Below are 16628 nucleotides of genomic sequence, written 5' to 3'. Positions count from 1 at the left end.
TAAGTTATTAAATAAGATTCAAGGTATGATTTATATTATTCTCTAACATGTTTAATTTTTATTAAATAAAATGGGATGGTGAGATTTAAATCCATAATTATTTAATTAACAAAGTTTTGATATCATGTTAAAGAATCATCTCAACTTAAAAACTTAAATTATTAGATAAATTTTTAAAATATAATTTATATTTTATATCAATTTCTATATACTTTATTCAAATATTTCTGACATGAGATAGTTTTACGAAGCCCGCATAATATCTAGGTATGATTACTTGCAAATTTCCAACCCTGAATCAAGGGATTAGCATTGAGAGAGAGAGAGAGATCATGGGTTTGCCCTAACTTAGCAAGTGGGTGTGTATGGTAAATTGACCGCATTAATTTGTTATGAAGATAATTGCGTTCTCCACTTTTTTGATGAGGTTGTTGCTGCAGAAGTTTCTTCCAAAATGTATAGTGACAGAATGGCAGACAATGTGACTTGAGAAGTTGATTCTCTTTTTCGGTCAAAATGCATAGTGACAGAAGAAAGTTTTTTATTTGTGATCGAATTTGTGACCGCGTGCAGTTCGATGTGGGTTTTTTTTTTCAACGTATGATCAAATGTTACAGTCACAAATCAAGTTGTCACAATTTCGGTTTAAATTTAATTTGTGAATTGTTTTTCTTTGTGATTGATATGTGACAGAATTAAGAATGATGATGATGGTGTTATCACCGAAAATAAAAATAAATGATGGTAGTAACAATTATTTGAGAATTATGATGATTTATCAATAATTTCGGTAGGAGAATTAATTATATTAAAAAAAATCATGATTAATCATTTTAGGTTAAACAAAATTATATCAATTCTTTCAAAAAATTATTTTGTAACCGATTTGTGAACACGAGTTCCCTTTAAAAATTCAATTTTTAAATTCCCTCCAAATCTTAAAATTTTTTTATCATAAAGTTTTCATAAAATAATATTATTGTGATTGATTTTGGATTTTTCTATGAAAAAAAAAATTAATTACTTTTTTTTAGTGTTTATACTAGTCTCGAGAAGCCTCAAGAAATAATTTTTAAAAAATTTCATCAATTTCCACGTGGATGGTTTATTTAAGAGACATGGAAGAGGCTTAATCTATCATACATGTCTCATTAATGCCTGAAATTATTACCATATCCCATCAAACAAATCTATTTAAATAGTACCCAATATGAACCGAGGACTGCAAATGCTCCGAAGCAAGTAACGGGTTACATGAGGTTGAAAGTGGATCAATCATAGCCATGGCCATGACAGATGGTAATGAAAGGTTTTTTCTTTCATTTTTTTTTTATATAAATAAAAGATATGTTGAATAAGAAAAGGGAAACATAAGATTTATAAAATTTCATTAGAAAAAAAAAAAAAAAAGCTTTAAAACATGAGACGCATCATTGTAAAAGCAAAAGGCATGTTGTTTGGACCCGTTTGGGTAAAGCCCTTCAAATCACCATCACTGATTTGTGAAAAATTCTTTTGGATAAGAACAATGACACGTGAAGCTTGTCTTCATGCCTGTTTCTTTGTCGTGCAAGCCGGGAACATGCAAGGGACAGAGGTCCCATCAGTGCATATGCAACGGAATTTGAACTTTAAGGTATGATTTGATATGTACATGGACCACTCTCGGATTCAGGTGAGAGGGACCTCTGTGTGGAGTTCTCAGGACTTCAAGAGGTGATTCCAAGAGCAGCCCATTGCCAAGCATAGCCTTAAACGTCACAAAATAGTTTGGCTTGCTGAGATTGATAAGGCGCCCTAATTTCAGTTGATAGAGTGTGTAATGGACTGAAGTACTCAAGAGTATGATCGAATACGTGGCCCTCCCCACTGTTTTGCTGCATCCTCCTAGAAATCCTATGTGCAATAATCGCAAGCCCATTCAGGCAGTCTGCGCCATGGCTTTGGTTGTCACTAGAAAATGTGCCTGCTACGGGAATCAGTCTTCACCAGACATTCACAAACGTGTGTGCCAATCACCTACTGAGATAGATCACCCGACATTTAAAAAAAACAAGTTCATGAAAAAGAAGAGGCGAATCGATAAGTGCCTTGTTCCCTCCTCATGGAGCCTGGATGGAAAGTTGGCATTCTCAATGCTTCTGAAAGAAGAAACATAGCATACGGCAAAACAAGTAATAAATTCATAATCCAAGAAAAAAGCTTGGTCTGTCAGAAGCACGTCCCTTCCCTTCTTCATGAGTCATGTTGAACAAATAAAAGATACAAGACACTGCTCTCTTTCATAAGACAAAATTTCTACAATGGACCCACAGACTCAGGCATCATTTTCATTCCAAGAGTCAAAACCACACTTTCAACTTCAGTTATCAACAAAATGCAGATTTAATCATACTCCAATTCATCAGGAGTAACCGGCCGCTTGAGGGGGATAGTGGATTTCTTTTCAACGTCTCTAGATAAAGCTTTCCTCATATCTGAAAACAGAACACAGCAATGTTGGTGGTGAGAAGCAACGTAAGCTCAATGGAAGGTGTTTGGGGATGTTAAAGCCAGATATGGAACACTTACCTAATCCATCTTCCTCCCCTGAATAATAGCGCAGCACCCTTCTATAGATTACATACCCAAGCTGTGAGACAAAGGCAGAAGAGTAAGAATCGTTTTGTCTCATTGAAAATATAACTCCAGGTTCATATCTAAATGCATTATATAACCTCATAAAAGGAAAGCCCATCTGCATGTTACATGCAAGAATGGACCTTATCAAAGTGTAAACCCAGAGAACCTCAATAAGAGCAGGTCAAGTTGGATGTGAACTTCATAACAGGCAGGGGACTGCCTGCATAACACTGTAAATGAAGAATATAGACCTTGTCAAAGTAGAAAACCCAGATAATCTCTGAAAGGAGCGTAAGGAGCCGCGAAAGGTTGATGTACAAATTAACTAAAAGAAAGTCAGCAATAGCCTAGAATAAAACAAAAGAGTTATACAATATCTGTTCCACAACATTAAAGTAGAAAGATTATCCTTCCAATAATTCACAAGCTCCAGCACATTGCTGATATCTGCTCCTGTTTTCTTTCTTTTTTTTGGTTCCACGTTCATTTTCAAGTACTGAAAGATAAAACTGGCAGGTTGCAGGTGGAAGTTTCAATTTTTTTTTCTTTTAATTGGGATCATTACTTTCATTGTGTATTCTGAATTTGGCCCCCGGTCTAAAGAAGAGCAGTCCTAGTTACTCTACTAATGAGCATATGTTGACTCAATCACCACAAGGTTCTAATTCCCCGTTACACGCTAATCATTTCTGTACTTGTAGAATAGGGCTTCTTTCATTCAGAAAATAGTAAGACTGTCCCTCACAGTTCGCTATTAAAAATATGAACTTAACAGCTAATAAATTCTCTGATTAATCTACATGGGGGATCTGAAGCAAAGAAGCAGCAAGTACCCTCTCCAAATTCCTTTCTGGCTGCCACTAAACAAAAACTTTATGAAGAATTTCCAGAGGATTTCTAATATAAAGCACGTGGCCAAATTCAATTAATACCCTGGCCAACAAAAAAGAATTTATGTCATAGAAGAAGAGAGAAGTTAGACATCTATGCATGGGGTTGGGAGACAAGCACAAATTGATTGGTTTTCCAGAATTATCCATTCTAAAATTGACACTCTACAAAGAGATTATCCAAAAGCAATCTTCGTAAGGCATCTAAGCACCTTACAACCCCTAGTTCTTTGGAAGGAACCCACCAGACCAGAAGTTCAACAGCCAGTTTGTAAGGAAACATAGGACAGAAATAAAAGAAATCAAATTTAAGAGCCAATAGCCAAAAGTAGCAATGCTCTTTCTGGTTATGATTGAATCGTCCAGAATGGCTGACTTTCTAAATGAAAACATGAGCTTCGAGTCTCTGTAGATTAAATTTGAATCATGTTTGTTAACGAGATCAAGTTTTGAGGTTAGGTTCAATTTCTTTCACTGAAGACTCTTTCATGCTTCAAAGAAGCATGCATATTCATTACAAACTCAGAATATGATCAAGCAGCAAGAAATGTCTAGATACCAAAAAGAATTCAAAGAACCATTACCTTCTCATACATCTTTATGGCTGGTGTATTTGATGCTCTCACAAAAAGATCTACAAAATAAGCCTTATCACTGCAGAAAGGTTTCTCAAATTAGAAAGAAGCAGGGGAGACTTATTTTTAAGCAATTACTCGCCGACAGACAACATGCAATTCGAAAAATGCAGATGTAACCAAACAAACACAATTTCAATCAATTGCATCCAAATTATACGACATTGCACAGTTGACTAACAGTCAGGCCAACGATGAGAGGAGAAGAAATGGATCGTTTAGAAGATCTGTTTGTGTCAAGCTGCTGGTCAACTGGAACTGAATGATATTTAGCGATGAAGAAATAGCATCTCGGCATATTTTTACAAAAATCATAATTTAAAGAACCTCGTAATGCTGCAATGTCTTGTTGAAAGAAGTAAAACTAAAAGTAACCAAAAACCATGAGCTAAAACTAAACTCGAATCAACCTCTCTCCAAACATTTAAATTTTAAAGTCCCATTCTACAGTTCCGTAGAGTGATACAAATCTCTTGATAAATTCCAAAACAAAAGAAAGTTTCCATGATAAATTTCTGAAAAATCAAACCAAATTCCTACCTTCAACGAAAATAGCAGCTAAGCTAAAATAAAACACAAAATAACATAACTGTAAGTGATGTAAGGTTAATCTTACATCTTGTCGCTGATATCTTCCAATAGATTCAAAAGTTTCTTAGCCAACTGCTGCCTGCGGTATTCTGTAGCCACAGTTACTGCTGTCACATGACCATGCCACGACTCGCCTTGTCCTTCTACTTTCCCCATTACTGCAACAACCAATTCAAATGCAATTCACAGGATTTTTTTTTAAAATAAAAAATAGTTATAATAGTAGGAAGGAAAGGCTTACTGTAGCCCACGATTTTGTTTACAGGGCCTTCAGCAACATGGAAATAATCGGGCCATCTTGCCGAATAAGTCATGTAGAATGACATATTGAACTGAATAAGTTTTAAAATTTCATTATTATTTTGTATTACTAGAAAAGAATCAATCGAAAAAAACTAGAAAGAAACAAGTGTTGAGGTTCCTTACAGTTTCGGTGAGATGGTCGAGATTGATGGAGGCGAAGCCGAGAAGATCGTTGCAGCTGAATCATCGAATTGTCGTCATCTTTCTTCTTCGCTCGTTGTTTCTTGGATGTGGCTGGCAAATTCCAAAATGGGCCAGGATTGGATTTACCTCTTTTGCAATTTTCTCTGGGCCGTAATAATACCCCCACTAAAACAAAGAAGTCGTTCTCTCTCTCTCTCTTTCAAGTACTAGCCAGCTTGCCTACGAGGCCACGAGAAAAGAAAAGTTCGAAACCTCACACGGGGGAATGGAAAAGTTGGAAAGCTTCCCATGATGGTCGCCCAAAGTTGAACACGGGTAAATCCTGGCCCTGCTGGAGCTGGTGGGTTAATTCGAGATGCTCCCCGCAGATTCATGATGGGTTTTGCAGCTGGTGTTGGTTGCTGCAATGCCTTGAAAGCTGAACTATGGCCGTGAAGATAGGTCCGGGAATGGCGTGCAACATGGAGGTCTGGTGGCTCTTGCTGGTGTTTGATTCATAGGTGGTGCATCTATCCTTGTTTTTTAAATCACAAGGAGGCTGGTTCTTATTCTAATGTTGGTGAAACAAAGCAAGAAACTTACTGTCACTGATGGGAATTGGACTCTTTTAAGGTTAGTCATGTTTATAAGCAAATTTTAGTAGAGATAACCAGGCAAATTTTGGGGGAACGCTAGACAATGATACAGTTTCTTTTTTTGGCAGACTCCTTTCATAATGGAGTATTTGTTTAGGAATATGAGGGGTATTGGGTTGCTGAGATTGTGTAATTTTCTTCTGTTTCTGGGCCTTTGGCCCCTCGTTCGTATACAAGGGAAAAAAAAAAGCAAAATATACAAAAAAGAATAATATATATTTGTTTCAAATTGTTATTATTTGGAGATCTATTAGACCTTGCCATTACAATACCCATTTGGAATGAAGATGCCCAAACGATTCACTCATAAGAAATGTTTATCAATACACTGGCCACCAGATAATAACATGGTTGTTAGGATTCATCAGATAACACGTTAATGCCTCAGATCATGAACTTCCTTTTTAACTTGTTGATCATCAACACTCTTTTGACATATCAATGCACATGGTGTAAGATTCTCTAATCTTGATGCCAAATTCTGATTGATTTATCACCATCAAGGCCAGCAGAAGCTATCTTGTTCTCTGTAGGGTGGCATGTTACAGAAATGGCAGTATCAGTATGGCCTTCTAGTTTCTGAACCATGGTTTTTTGCTGGAGATCCCACAAGTAAACACACTTGTCTTCAGACCCACTCACGATGTATTTCCCATTTGTCACAGAGAATGTCGAGGTTATGCAGTATACTTTGTTGGTGTGACCAGAGTAAATCTTCAAGAACTTCCCCGTCGAGTAATTCCAAAGTTTCTGGCGACAGAAAATTGAAATTAAGCAAGCATGAAAACAACAAAAAATTCTCTTGGATTCTGAAGATTACTATCCCAGTTTGCACTGCTACACATCTAACATCCAGAATGCAGAAGGGAACTCAAATTTGAATCTTATTATGTATGCATGCTCTCGTGCTCAATACTTGGAATCTACCAAAACAAAAACTCTACCAGGTGACACAACCATAATACTCAAAACAGTTAAAGCAAACGGAAACTAGGAATAAATGCATCCATTTGCAGAGAGTAGAAACACACAAAACCAAATCCTAATTACAAAGCTCCACAACTCCTCAGCATTGAACAGCAAAAACAGTGAGTAAAAATGCACAATAATATCTACCCAAAATCACAAACCTACCAACCCCTAAACCCCCAAGATTGCTTCACTTCTAGCATCATTAAAAACGTTTATCAGTTCAAGAATCATAATATAATCTTGAATTATTGTAAGATATGGAACTTAACCAAACCAACAAAGTGAAAACTTACAAGAGTGCTATCAAGAGTAGCAACGAGAATGAACTTTCCATTAGGCGAGAATTTAACAAAGGACACAGCAGGGTTCTTATCATCAATGAGAGTCTTCAAACAAGTACCAGAAGAAGCCTCCCAAATCTTACAAGAACCATCATGACTCCCCGAGACAATCAAAGAACCATCTCTATTAAAATGCACTGATGTTACCGGCATAGAATGAGCTCTAATGACCCTAACGCATTTCCCTGTCTTCACCTCCCAAATTCGAATCGTTTCATCAAAAGAACCCGAGACGATTAAGTTCGACTGAGGATTAAAATTCACACAGAACACAAAATCAGAGTGGCCCTTGAGGATCTTAAGGCAATCGAAGGGGGTGCGTGCGTCCCAGATGCGGAGAGTGCGGTCATCAGAGGCGGAGCAGATATAGTGAGAGTCAGAGGACCAGGCGAGGTCGGATACGCCCTCGGAGTGCCCTATGAGGCGGTGGACAAGGGAGAAGTCGGGAGACGACCAGAGAATTAGGGTTTTGTCCAAGGAGGCTGAGGCCAGGAGCGTTCCATCGTTTGAAAATTTTACGCAGGAGACTGCTCGCTCGTGGCCCCTCAGGGTTCGTATGTGCCTGTACGGTTTGTATGGTGGTGTCTGTTGCGATCCACTGCTGGCCATCACCAAATCCCAAGTGAAAGTTCCAATGGAAGATGCTGAAGCAGCTACTTGCTTGCTTATATAGCGGAGGGGATTGCTTTCTTAACCCATGGGACAAGTGTTTAAGGGATCATTGGGCCTTGGCCCAAGGTAGGTTGGCGTCTGCCGGTTTTTTGCCCCTCAAGAAAACAACGGGCCTGAAAACCTTCAAGACTACATCCATTAACACTCTTCGATACTCTCTTGCAACCTGCAACATCCATTAAATTTTCTAGAAGTGAAAATCATATAGAAGATTAATGCCAAATATTAATTTATCGAATGGTTAGGGATCTGGGCAAGTTCTTCTCTTTCAAAATACGGGACAAGCTGCAGCTGCACTCTTTGTTAAGATGACTTTAATATCTAGAATCAAAGCAAGGTGTTTGAAGCAATGTGGAGTGGGAGGACGAGAGACAGCGAACACAGAGGACACTTCCATGGATGGAAATGATGGGAAATGACGGGAAGTGATCTCTTCAATCAATATTCCCCGATGTAAGGGACGTCATAAATTTATCATAGATAATTAATAAGAAAGATGTCATCCAATACCCTGAATACAAACTTTACAGGGAGGTAAAAGCGTCCACAATTCAGGGGAAAAGATTAAAAAAAAAAAATTCCCCAAAGGCTTTCAACAGTCATCTCAGTAAACAAGGGCAGACCCCAACTCAAATGTCTGTCCGGGCAAATATCGGCAGCTTTTAAAATCCACAGGTATCTGACTCTGAGGGAGGCATGAATGTGATGGCATATGTGCAATCAAGTCCACTGCCCACGAGTACATTCAACAATGGTTCTAGTCAGCTTGCTCTCAATAAGAGCCTCCTGCATAAATCTAGGCAGCATAAGAGCACACTGTTAGATCAGAAACATGTTTTAGAAATGCACAAAAAAAAAGGGAAAGATGCGGTGTCATTACTGGTACAACTCCAGTACCATGATCCATGATAGTCCACCGCAATAGTTAGAAAAATTAATCATTAACTTTATGAAGATAAGACAACAAATAAACTAGATGCTACGCTCAAACCAGCTTGCACCTAACAAGTCCCTAGACGATTTTAAGAACACGCCCTGCATTGATCTGGTGCATTTATGAGAATTTAATAAATTCTTCTTTATGCTAATAGAAAGTTAATGAAAGAAGCATACATCTAAAACAGCATCATTTTAATTTTAAAAACTTGGTTACATGACAAATTCCACATCCAATTAGTATGCAACTATAGTACCCAGTATTACATGATTTCAGTAATAAAGACAAAAAGCGTCATGAATGGCAGCTTCCTGACATGTGATTCCAGTTCTTTTACTCAATCATCATGCATATCCATGCCAACCATGTTTCGAAGAGCCCTAAAATACCGGTCCTAGAGTGACAGGAGAGATCACTTCATAGAGTTCAAATACTAGCAATGTAAAGCATGATCTCAGTCACAATAAAACTTAGAATTCATAATCTGATTAGCACAGAAGACAGGGGGATGGATACCTAATTCATTAGTGGCCACGATTCCAAACCTTGCTGAACTTGATGGTTCACCTAGCCAAGCAGATAATCATACTCATCTGAGCTTTCCTCACAAACAACATAACCAGAATCTCTACCCTCCTCATTCCCACTTGTCTGATCACTACTATAGTTGCTTTCCGATGTGTACATAAAAGACGAACCATCTGATGCAATACTGCTCAGTAATGATGACAAGCTGACCTCGCTATTTAGATCGCTATCAGTCATTTGGCTGATGTCGATAAAACTGCAAAACCAGATTGACAACCAAACCATGATGAATTTAATTCCAAAATCATAGATTCTCTGTTCTTTTTTCCTCTTCTGATATTGGCTATTTTGACAGGAATAAAAACCAGAGTTCAACTCCTGCTGGCACAAACTAAAGGTTTAAAATTAATCAGAGATATCTGACCTTCCTTCTGATGGAAATTCTGCTAGCAAACAGATTTCAGGTCTTTCTTCTAATACTTGCTTCATAGGAATGATACTGCCAATACGCACCAAAATACTTTATATAATATTAACAGGTAGAAATATTGTGTAAGCATGATAAATGCAGAAGGAAGAAACAGTACCTTGAACTGTAACATCTACCATATGAGTCACCTGCAGCAGCCAAACCTTCCCTGTTTGATATATCCTATTAAAGAGCAGTAATAAGATTTAGAAGAAGAAGAAGATGGAACGTGACAATCAGACTATGACAAAGCAGGATATCAACAATATCGATCTACCCACAAGATGTTGAAGATATTTAAAGTCCCCAGCAAGAACTGATGTTAATAATCGTGCAACTTCCAGCTGCATATAATGAAACAAAAAGGTGAATTAGAGAAATAAAAAATATAACAAATTATAATACATTTGCTTTTCATAGACTGATGTCTAATCTATTTCTAGGTATATAGATTATCTGCATGCTGTCTCATTTAGGAATTGAACCAGATGAGCCACCAAAATGATCTTAGAGACCCTGCAAAGTATGAAAGCCAGGATCTTTCGTATTCGAAGAAATTTAAGGGAAAGGATGTGGGGAAGCAAAAGGAACTATGGCCTGCCTCTTTGAGATGTATGCAGTCTCGCAAAATCATAACTTCCAGCAGACTCCCACCTATGTTACCTCCAAGGTTCCTAACAGTTTCAACAAAAACAAACCCTTGTAAGATTTCAAATAGAGAAAAGAATGGACCTACCACAATTATATTCTAAAAAAGATGTGCAGACCTCAAAAAACTTCCAGTGATAGAATATGATGTTGAAAAATCAACATATTTTAGCTTGCGAAATCCCTGTACAGGTATACAGATCTTGTTAGTCATTAGAGTTCAGTTAAGAACCAAAGAACTATGTATTGGCTACAAAGCAAGGACATGCATTTATTTATCAAAAGTTTCCATTGTTCTGTGCTAGGATCTTGGTTAGATCAAATTTTGACAACAAAAGATACACATAGTGAATGGCATGCCATAAGACCAATCATTATTGTAAAGTTGGTGCTAGAAATATTAATGACCAAAAGTATACAGATTGCTCGTTCAGGTCATGAAGTGTGGCCATTCCATGATGCGAACCACAAATACACAATTTTGTGATGACACAAAAGTTTGCTAATTCTCCCCAGGAACACAAAGTTAGATTGGAGAACCAAGCAATTGTGTTTTAACAATAAAATCAACTAAGCATGGTTCTTGAACCAACCAACAAAGGAGACCTCTATCGTGAACATGGAGAAATAATTATCTAGAAAACAACTTGAGAATGGAGAAATCAGGTGTATTATAAATTGAGTACATGCGGACCCAATCTCCCACAAAACTCCATTTTCTAAAGCCATCTTAAAGCTTAAAAAATAATTTCAACCAAGCCCTCCATTGGAATGATGCCAGCTTAACATTCTTTCTTGTCATTTCCAATTTGCTTTGTTGGATGTCACAACTATGAAACAGTCCAAAATTCAGCACAACAGAGTAAAGCAATGATTAGATATTACTCTCAAAAGGGGGAGAAAAGGAGATTAGTTATAATTAAATTAAATGGAAAAATATCTCAGAAATACTTAGTAACGCGTGTGGAAACACATGGTTACAACAACAACAACTAGACCGAACTTGATTGTTGACGTACCTTAACAAGTATGCGAAGTTTATAATCATACAGCTTGAAACCTCTAAGAGCCAATGAAGTTAAATTTGGACAATTATTTACCAGCTCCACACATGTTGGCGATTTCAGGCTGTCATCTCTTCCTGGTAGAGAACATGCTCATAGTAAGCAAAACAAAAACATGTACAAGCATGGATTTAAAAAAAAAAAAATCTCATCAGAAGGTTGTGCACCTGTTTTTGAAGATTCGAAAAACAAACGCTCTATCAAGGGACAATTCATGCTGACCGACACCAATGTTTGCCTCAACTCAACATGTCTGCTCCACCCGAAAAAAATCAGCTGCCACTATGAAGACTAATTTGCCCAAAGTTTTCAAAATACAATGCTCGAAATGAATTATAGAAAGATAAAGACATTTGAAAGCAATTGCATGTCCACGTTACAGGGTGTTTGGTATTATATTTTCCATAAACTAACTCATGAATATATCAACATGAATTATCTTGCATGCATAATTATATTAACGATTTCTGGTATAATAAACACATATGGTCAACAAGTTTGTAGCTCAACAGGCACTCCTCCTCCAAGAGGTCTCTAGGTATAACCAAAATTTTAAAACACACATGCACATGATTCCCTAAGAGAAGCTGACTTAAGCCACTTGAATTTGTCAAAGGAGCAACTCAAGAACCAAAATCAATTAAAAGTTGTGTGTGTTAACTGGTTTATTATCATGATAATATTACCATGCTATCATTACAAAGGTAGCTAAAACATGCTGATGAGGAATCATAGCTAAATCAAATAGGCATATAATTATTACTACTAGCCAGTAAACTTGGAAAGTTATGTATGGATGAAGCATCCAATCACATCATTAGTAGTAGCATATGAAAGCCCAAAAAGTACTGGGAGATGCAATGTAGCATTGTTAACATCTAGTCTATCAAATACACTCCATTTATCAATGCTATTCACCCGATACAATCACCACCATTACCTCGTGCAATGTTCTTAAACCAACAATATCCCACAGAAAACAAACTCAACAGAAACTTACAGGCCAATTATTTCCAGATCAAGCAGAGATGGGCAGGCTGACAATGCCCCACAGAGAGATGTGTTGTCAATTCTTTCAATATTGTATAAATGCAACCCTCTCAAAACAGCCCTTGCATTACGAAAAGGCAGACATTAAGATCAAAAGAAATCATAGATGTGGACAAACAACTCTTTAATCAAAGTTTCCAAATTCCAAACATACCCAGCAGCACCACTGTCCCCACTTAAAGGATTTAAGCAGGATCTACTAAGAATCGATGACTCCTTCCCCTGTCTGGTCTTTTTATCATTCCATGAAAAGTTGGACACTTCTACAGCGTTCTGGATGCCATATACCATCGGTTGACAAGATCCACGAGACATAATCGGACCTGGAACTATACCAAGCTTAAGAGACCTGGGTCACCAAGTGGCAGAGAGAGAGAGAGGAAATCAGTAAGACCACCAACAATATCCACATATGAGATCCTGGGAACCATCATAAAGGGTGACATCCGTGCATGCTATACAGCATATTTCTCATGCATAAATATAACACTCAACACGGGCTAACTTTAGTGTGATCAACAGAGCCTTTCCCAGTACAGATAAATCCTTCTCCATACAGAACGCAAGGATGAACATCAATTAAATTTAATAACCACATATGATATCAAAATGAATTAAATTCTATATTTAATTAGGAAGGAAATAATTTTTCAGAATCTTCATAATTGCATAATAGGGGATCTAAATGAGATGCCAAGCATATAATAGACCCAAAGAAGACTTGCACAAAATCTAGACTTGTTATATGAAATCTTCTTACAGAAGCGCTTTCCCAGCACGCTGGATCATTGTAGACACAACAGCGTTATTAACTTTTGGGACAACAGTCGTCAAGTCAATATTAGCATAGCACAAGGGATCCATGGCACATTTGTAGAACATTGAACAAGTTGCAGCAGCATAGCACAGGCTTTGTGTATCAAGCATGGAAAGCACCTGCATTTGTACACCATAAATCAAAAATCCATAAAAAGAAAACCAATTCACACTTAAAATGCATTTATAATTAACTAGACATATGAATGCTCAACACGTTCTGAGAACAACAAAATAGACATTATCATAACAAGAATCTAAAAATCCTTGATTCTTAACTATCATATGCCATCGTACTAAACACGGAAGCCTCATAGCATCTCCAACGCTTGGATCCGCAGCATATTCACCACATCAATGTTTCAGAATATTCAATACATCAATGTACTTCTAACTTGAGAAACTATTATATTTGGCAGTATTTCTGTCTTAGAGCATCATGAAAGTATCTTTTGAGAAAGATTTACAACTTAATTGACCACATTTAGTTAATACCATCAACATCTTCATGCAATCAATTGATGTCAAGTCGCAACCATCAATTAAAGGATTGTCAAATGCAAATTTAAAACTCCCAAACACAAATCACATTCCCTTTAAAGTTCCTCTACAACACCTGACTTGATCATACTTCACAGTATCAAGCAACACAGAAAACTTGCAACTCATGAATCAATCAACAAGTAAACCAAATCTTGAACTCCACATTACAGTAATGAAGCTTAAAAAGGAAAAAAAATCTACTGCCATCGTCGACAAGCAAAACACAGCACGCGACTTGCATGCATTCAAATTCTAAAAATTTGAACAACCCGATGAGGAAAAAGATAGTTGACAATAAAACAAACCTTAATGGTGAGATCGGGAGGGAGAGCCCAAGTGAGTGAATTATGAACAGAAGAGCGTTTCCTAGCAGAGCGCTTGCCGGCTTCGAGAAGCAGCGATCCTAATTTAAGGGCGCGATCGATGAGGAGAGACTTATCAGCATCGCAAGGGGAAGACTCGAGGAGATGCTCGAAGGAGTGGTCGATGGAGAGAGAAGGAGAGTCAGCGAGGTTAAGAAAAGTTCGGAGGAGATTATCGAGTTGATTGTTCATGTTAGGGTTTGGGGATGGAGAGGGAGAGGAAGGAAAAGAGCAGGGACGCTTGGCCATGGAGGTTGGGGTGTGGAGGAGGGTATCCATAGTGAGTGAATGTGAGAAAGAGAGAGCGTGACGAAATGAGAGTGTCTGTTTTTGAGAGATATGGAGTACGGACAAGGAAATGGGTGACACATGGATGTATACGTGGGGAGATTCGGGAGAATGCTGGAGTAGGGAGGGTGGTGACTGCTTCGCATGGATACCTCTTTGTGTGACTTTATCATTGGATCCCTACGGATAAATTTAATACATGGATATAAAAAAAGAGAAAATCATATATATTTTACCACAGTAATGAAAATATTTTTACTTGTTATAAAATTAATTTTTTAATTTCCTTTTTTTGTTTTGTTATCTCAATTTATTAAATAAGTAGTTATTGTTATAATTTGAGCATCATAAAAAAATTTCTTATATGTTAAATAGAAAAAATAAGTGAATTTTTTTAATAATACAAATACACAAGTTTTTTTTTGTTTTTTTTATCATGAGTGTAAGTTTAGATGTATCCTAAACATACCACTAGTTACTTCAGCACAATTAATAATTAAAAAGGGATTCATTAGTTTAATTGGTGGTATATAAAAAATAAAAATAAGAAGAATTTTATATATTTTATAAATGGTGGGATTTAAATCAAGGTTATCAATTTCGTTTCGGTAGGTGTTTTGTTTTTTCAATTGGAATGAAATGCTTCAGTTTCGGAGTGTTTTGATGTGCCGTTTCAGGGTTGTACTGTTTATATATATAAAATTCAACAAACATAATTTAAATTCAAGATAAATTAATTATAAATTATATAATTTTAAAATTTAAAATATTTCTAAAAAGTCAAGATTAAATAGATTTTTAACTTAAAGTAATTCAACTTAAACAAAATATCAAAATACTATGAAAGTAAAATGTTTTAACACAAATATTTTAAATATAAAGTTAGGTCAATGTTATCAAGGCTAATGGGATCTAAAGCATCCCTTGTTTTGCTTAAATTCCTACAAAGTATAAACATGAAAAAAAACAACATGAATATAAACTATATATATAAGTGATAAATATAATTTTTAAAAAATAATATAATTGTTAATGAAAATAGTAATAATAATTTTTAATATTATTATTAATATCATTGTTATTGAAAATAGTAATGAAAAATAGCTTTTTATACTTGAGTGATTTAATTAATTAAATTGAACAAGATTCAATGGTTTTTCAAGAGCGGAACAGAACATGTGGAATGAAATCGGAACGTTCCGGCCGGAATTTAGCCGAAAAATCCAGAACGGACCGAGATTTAAAATGAGATGAAAATTGTTCCGTTTTGTTTTGTTTTTTGAATTGGTATATAATGTTTTGGTCATTCTAAACAAAACGAAACAAAATTGACAACCTTAATTTAAATCATGATCTCATAATTTTCCTCTCCATCAATGAATTACGAATATAGATTGTGTAAGAAAAACTAGTCCGTAGCCAAACACTCCGGGAAAAAATAATCGATACGCTTGGGCAATATTTTTAGAACAGCGCGACCAAGATAGGTGAAGAGACAACGAATGACTGGCTGTAGCCTGTAGATGCGTCTAACTTGCTCACAACGAACCAGTCTTGGATCGTAAAATGGATCAAGATTCAGGAGCATCACAGCTATTCTTCGTTTTTAGGACAAAACGTTAACTGAATTCGGTACAAATTGCAAATGCACCTTTGCACGGCTAGTTTTAATGAGAGCATCTTCATAACAGATGACTTCATTTTTTGTACAATAACTTGGGAGAGTTCGGAACATGTTTCTCGGTCAGATTTGGCAGTGTTATTTTTAAAAAAATATATTAAAATAATTTTTTATTTTTAAAATTATTTGTATATAAAAAATATCAAATTTTAAAAAAATACCGTTTTCAAACACATTTCTAAACGGCCATCAACTCTTGAAACTCAATATGCCATCTGAAAAATGCATTGCTCGGTTTGGAGCAAACTTTAAAATTCAAAATGAAATTTATTTATTAAAATTTTAACAGGATTAAAATAATTAAAATAATAGTAGTTGTATTTCAAAGTATTTTTTACTTGGAAATAAATCAAAATAATATTTTTATTTTAAAAAAATTATTTTTAATATCGTATCTTAAAATAATCTAAAAACACTAAAAATAATTAATTTTAAAA

The 16628-nt window shown here is 36.1% G+C and overlaps 3 protein-coding genes across 4 annotated transcripts; all 3 read right to left on the bottom strand.

The window, feature by feature from the left end:
• Positions 1–2161: 2161 nt before the first annotated feature.
• LOC7480037 (N-terminal acetyltransferase B complex catalytic subunit NAA20) lies at positions 2162–5915 on the bottom strand. Of its 2 annotated transcripts, XM_024594714.2 has the most exons (6): positions 5165–5915; positions 4980–5070; positions 4764–4896; positions 4097–4166; positions 2572–2632; positions 2162–2477 (listed from the first exon to the last, which is right to left on the bottom strand). In XM_024594714.2, exons 2-6 carry the CDS (start codon positions 5062–5064, stop codon positions 2386–2388), a joined length of 441 nt encoding a protein of 146 aa, XP_024450482.2. In that variant the 5' UTR covers positions 5065–5070; positions 5165–5915; the 3' UTR covers positions 2162–2385. The 2 variants fall into 2 exon arrangements, with proteins under 2 accessions (XP_024450482.2, XP_024450484.2); XM_024594716.2 differs by lacking the exon at positions 4980–5070.
• A 102-nt stretch (positions 5916–6017) lies between these two features.
• LOC127904993 (COMPASS-like H3K4 histone methylase component WDR5B) lies at positions 6018–7790 on the bottom strand. The gene is made up of 2 exons (XM_052450483.1): positions 7086–7790; positions 6018–6570 (listed from the first exon to the last, which is right to left on the bottom strand). Exons 1-2 carry the CDS (start codon positions 7740–7742, stop codon positions 6283–6285), a joined length of 945 nt encoding a protein of 314 aa, XP_052306443.1. The 5' UTR covers positions 7743–7790; the 3' UTR covers positions 6018–6282.
• Positions 7791–8238: 448 nt separating this feature from the next.
• LOC7480035 (F-box protein SKIP17) lies at positions 8239–14581 on the bottom strand. Its single transcript, XM_052450482.1, has 13 exons — positions 14166–14581; positions 13262–13437; positions 12656–12850; positions 12452–12562; positions 11619–11704; positions 11407–11528; positions 10507–10571; positions 10341–10413; positions 10021–10083; positions 9858–9922; positions 9695–9769; positions 9259–9526; positions 8239–8601 (listed from the first exon to the last, which is right to left on the bottom strand). The coding sequence occupies exons 1-12, from the start codon at positions 14499–14501 to the stop codon at positions 9310–9312; spliced, it is 1584 nt and encodes a 527-aa protein (XP_052306442.1). The 5' UTR covers positions 14502–14581; the 3' UTR covers positions 8239–8601; positions 9259–9309.
• Positions 14582–16628: the final 2047 nt, after the last annotated feature.

The sequence above is a fragment of the Populus trichocarpa genome, chromosome 2 (genome assembly GCF_000002775.5).
Source record: "Populus trichocarpa isolate Nisqually-1 chromosome 2, P.trichocarpa_v4.1, whole genome shotgun sequence".
Lineage (NCBI taxonomy): Eukaryota > Viridiplantae > Streptophyta > Magnoliopsida > Malpighiales > Salicaceae > Populus > Populus trichocarpa.
Note: the sequence above shows the minus strand (reverse complement) of the source record. Positions and strands in the feature narration are given on the sequence as shown.

Bases quoted from the DNA above. Each gene is read 5' to 3' on its own strand.
- LOC7480037 (XM_024594714.2), bottom strand. From the start codon at position 5,064: ATGTCATTCTACATGACTTATTCGGCAAGATGGCCCGATTATTTCCAT. The intron at 4,897-4,979 runs GTAAGCCTTTCC...TGGTTGTTGCAG, and splicing joins AAACAAAATCGTGGGCTACA to TAATGGGGAAAGTAGAAGGA. The intron at 2,478-2,571 runs GTAAGTGTTCCA...TTCTGTTTTCAG, and splicing joins AGGGGAGGAAGATGGATTAG to ATATGAGGAAAGCTTTATCT.
- LOC127904993 (XM_052450483.1), bottom strand. From the start codon at position 7,742: ATGGCCAGCAGTGGATCGCAACAGACACCACCATACAAACCGTACAGG. The intron at 6,571-7,085 runs GTAAGTTTTCAC...TTCTGTCGCCAG, and splicing joins CTACTCTTGATAGCACTCTT to AAACTTTGGAATTACTCGAC.
- LOC7480035 (XM_052450482.1), bottom strand. From the start codon at position 14,501: ATGGATACCCTCCTCCACACCCCAACCTCCATGGCCAAGCGTCCCTGC. The intron at 10,572-11,406 runs GTACGTCAACAA...ATACCTGTACAG, and splicing joins AACTTCGCATACTTGTTAAG to GGATTTCGCAAGCTAAAATA. The intron at 9,527-9,694 runs GTCAGATATCTC...CTGGTTTTGCAG, and splicing joins GAATTTCCATCAGAAGGAAG to TTTTATCGACATCAGCCAAA.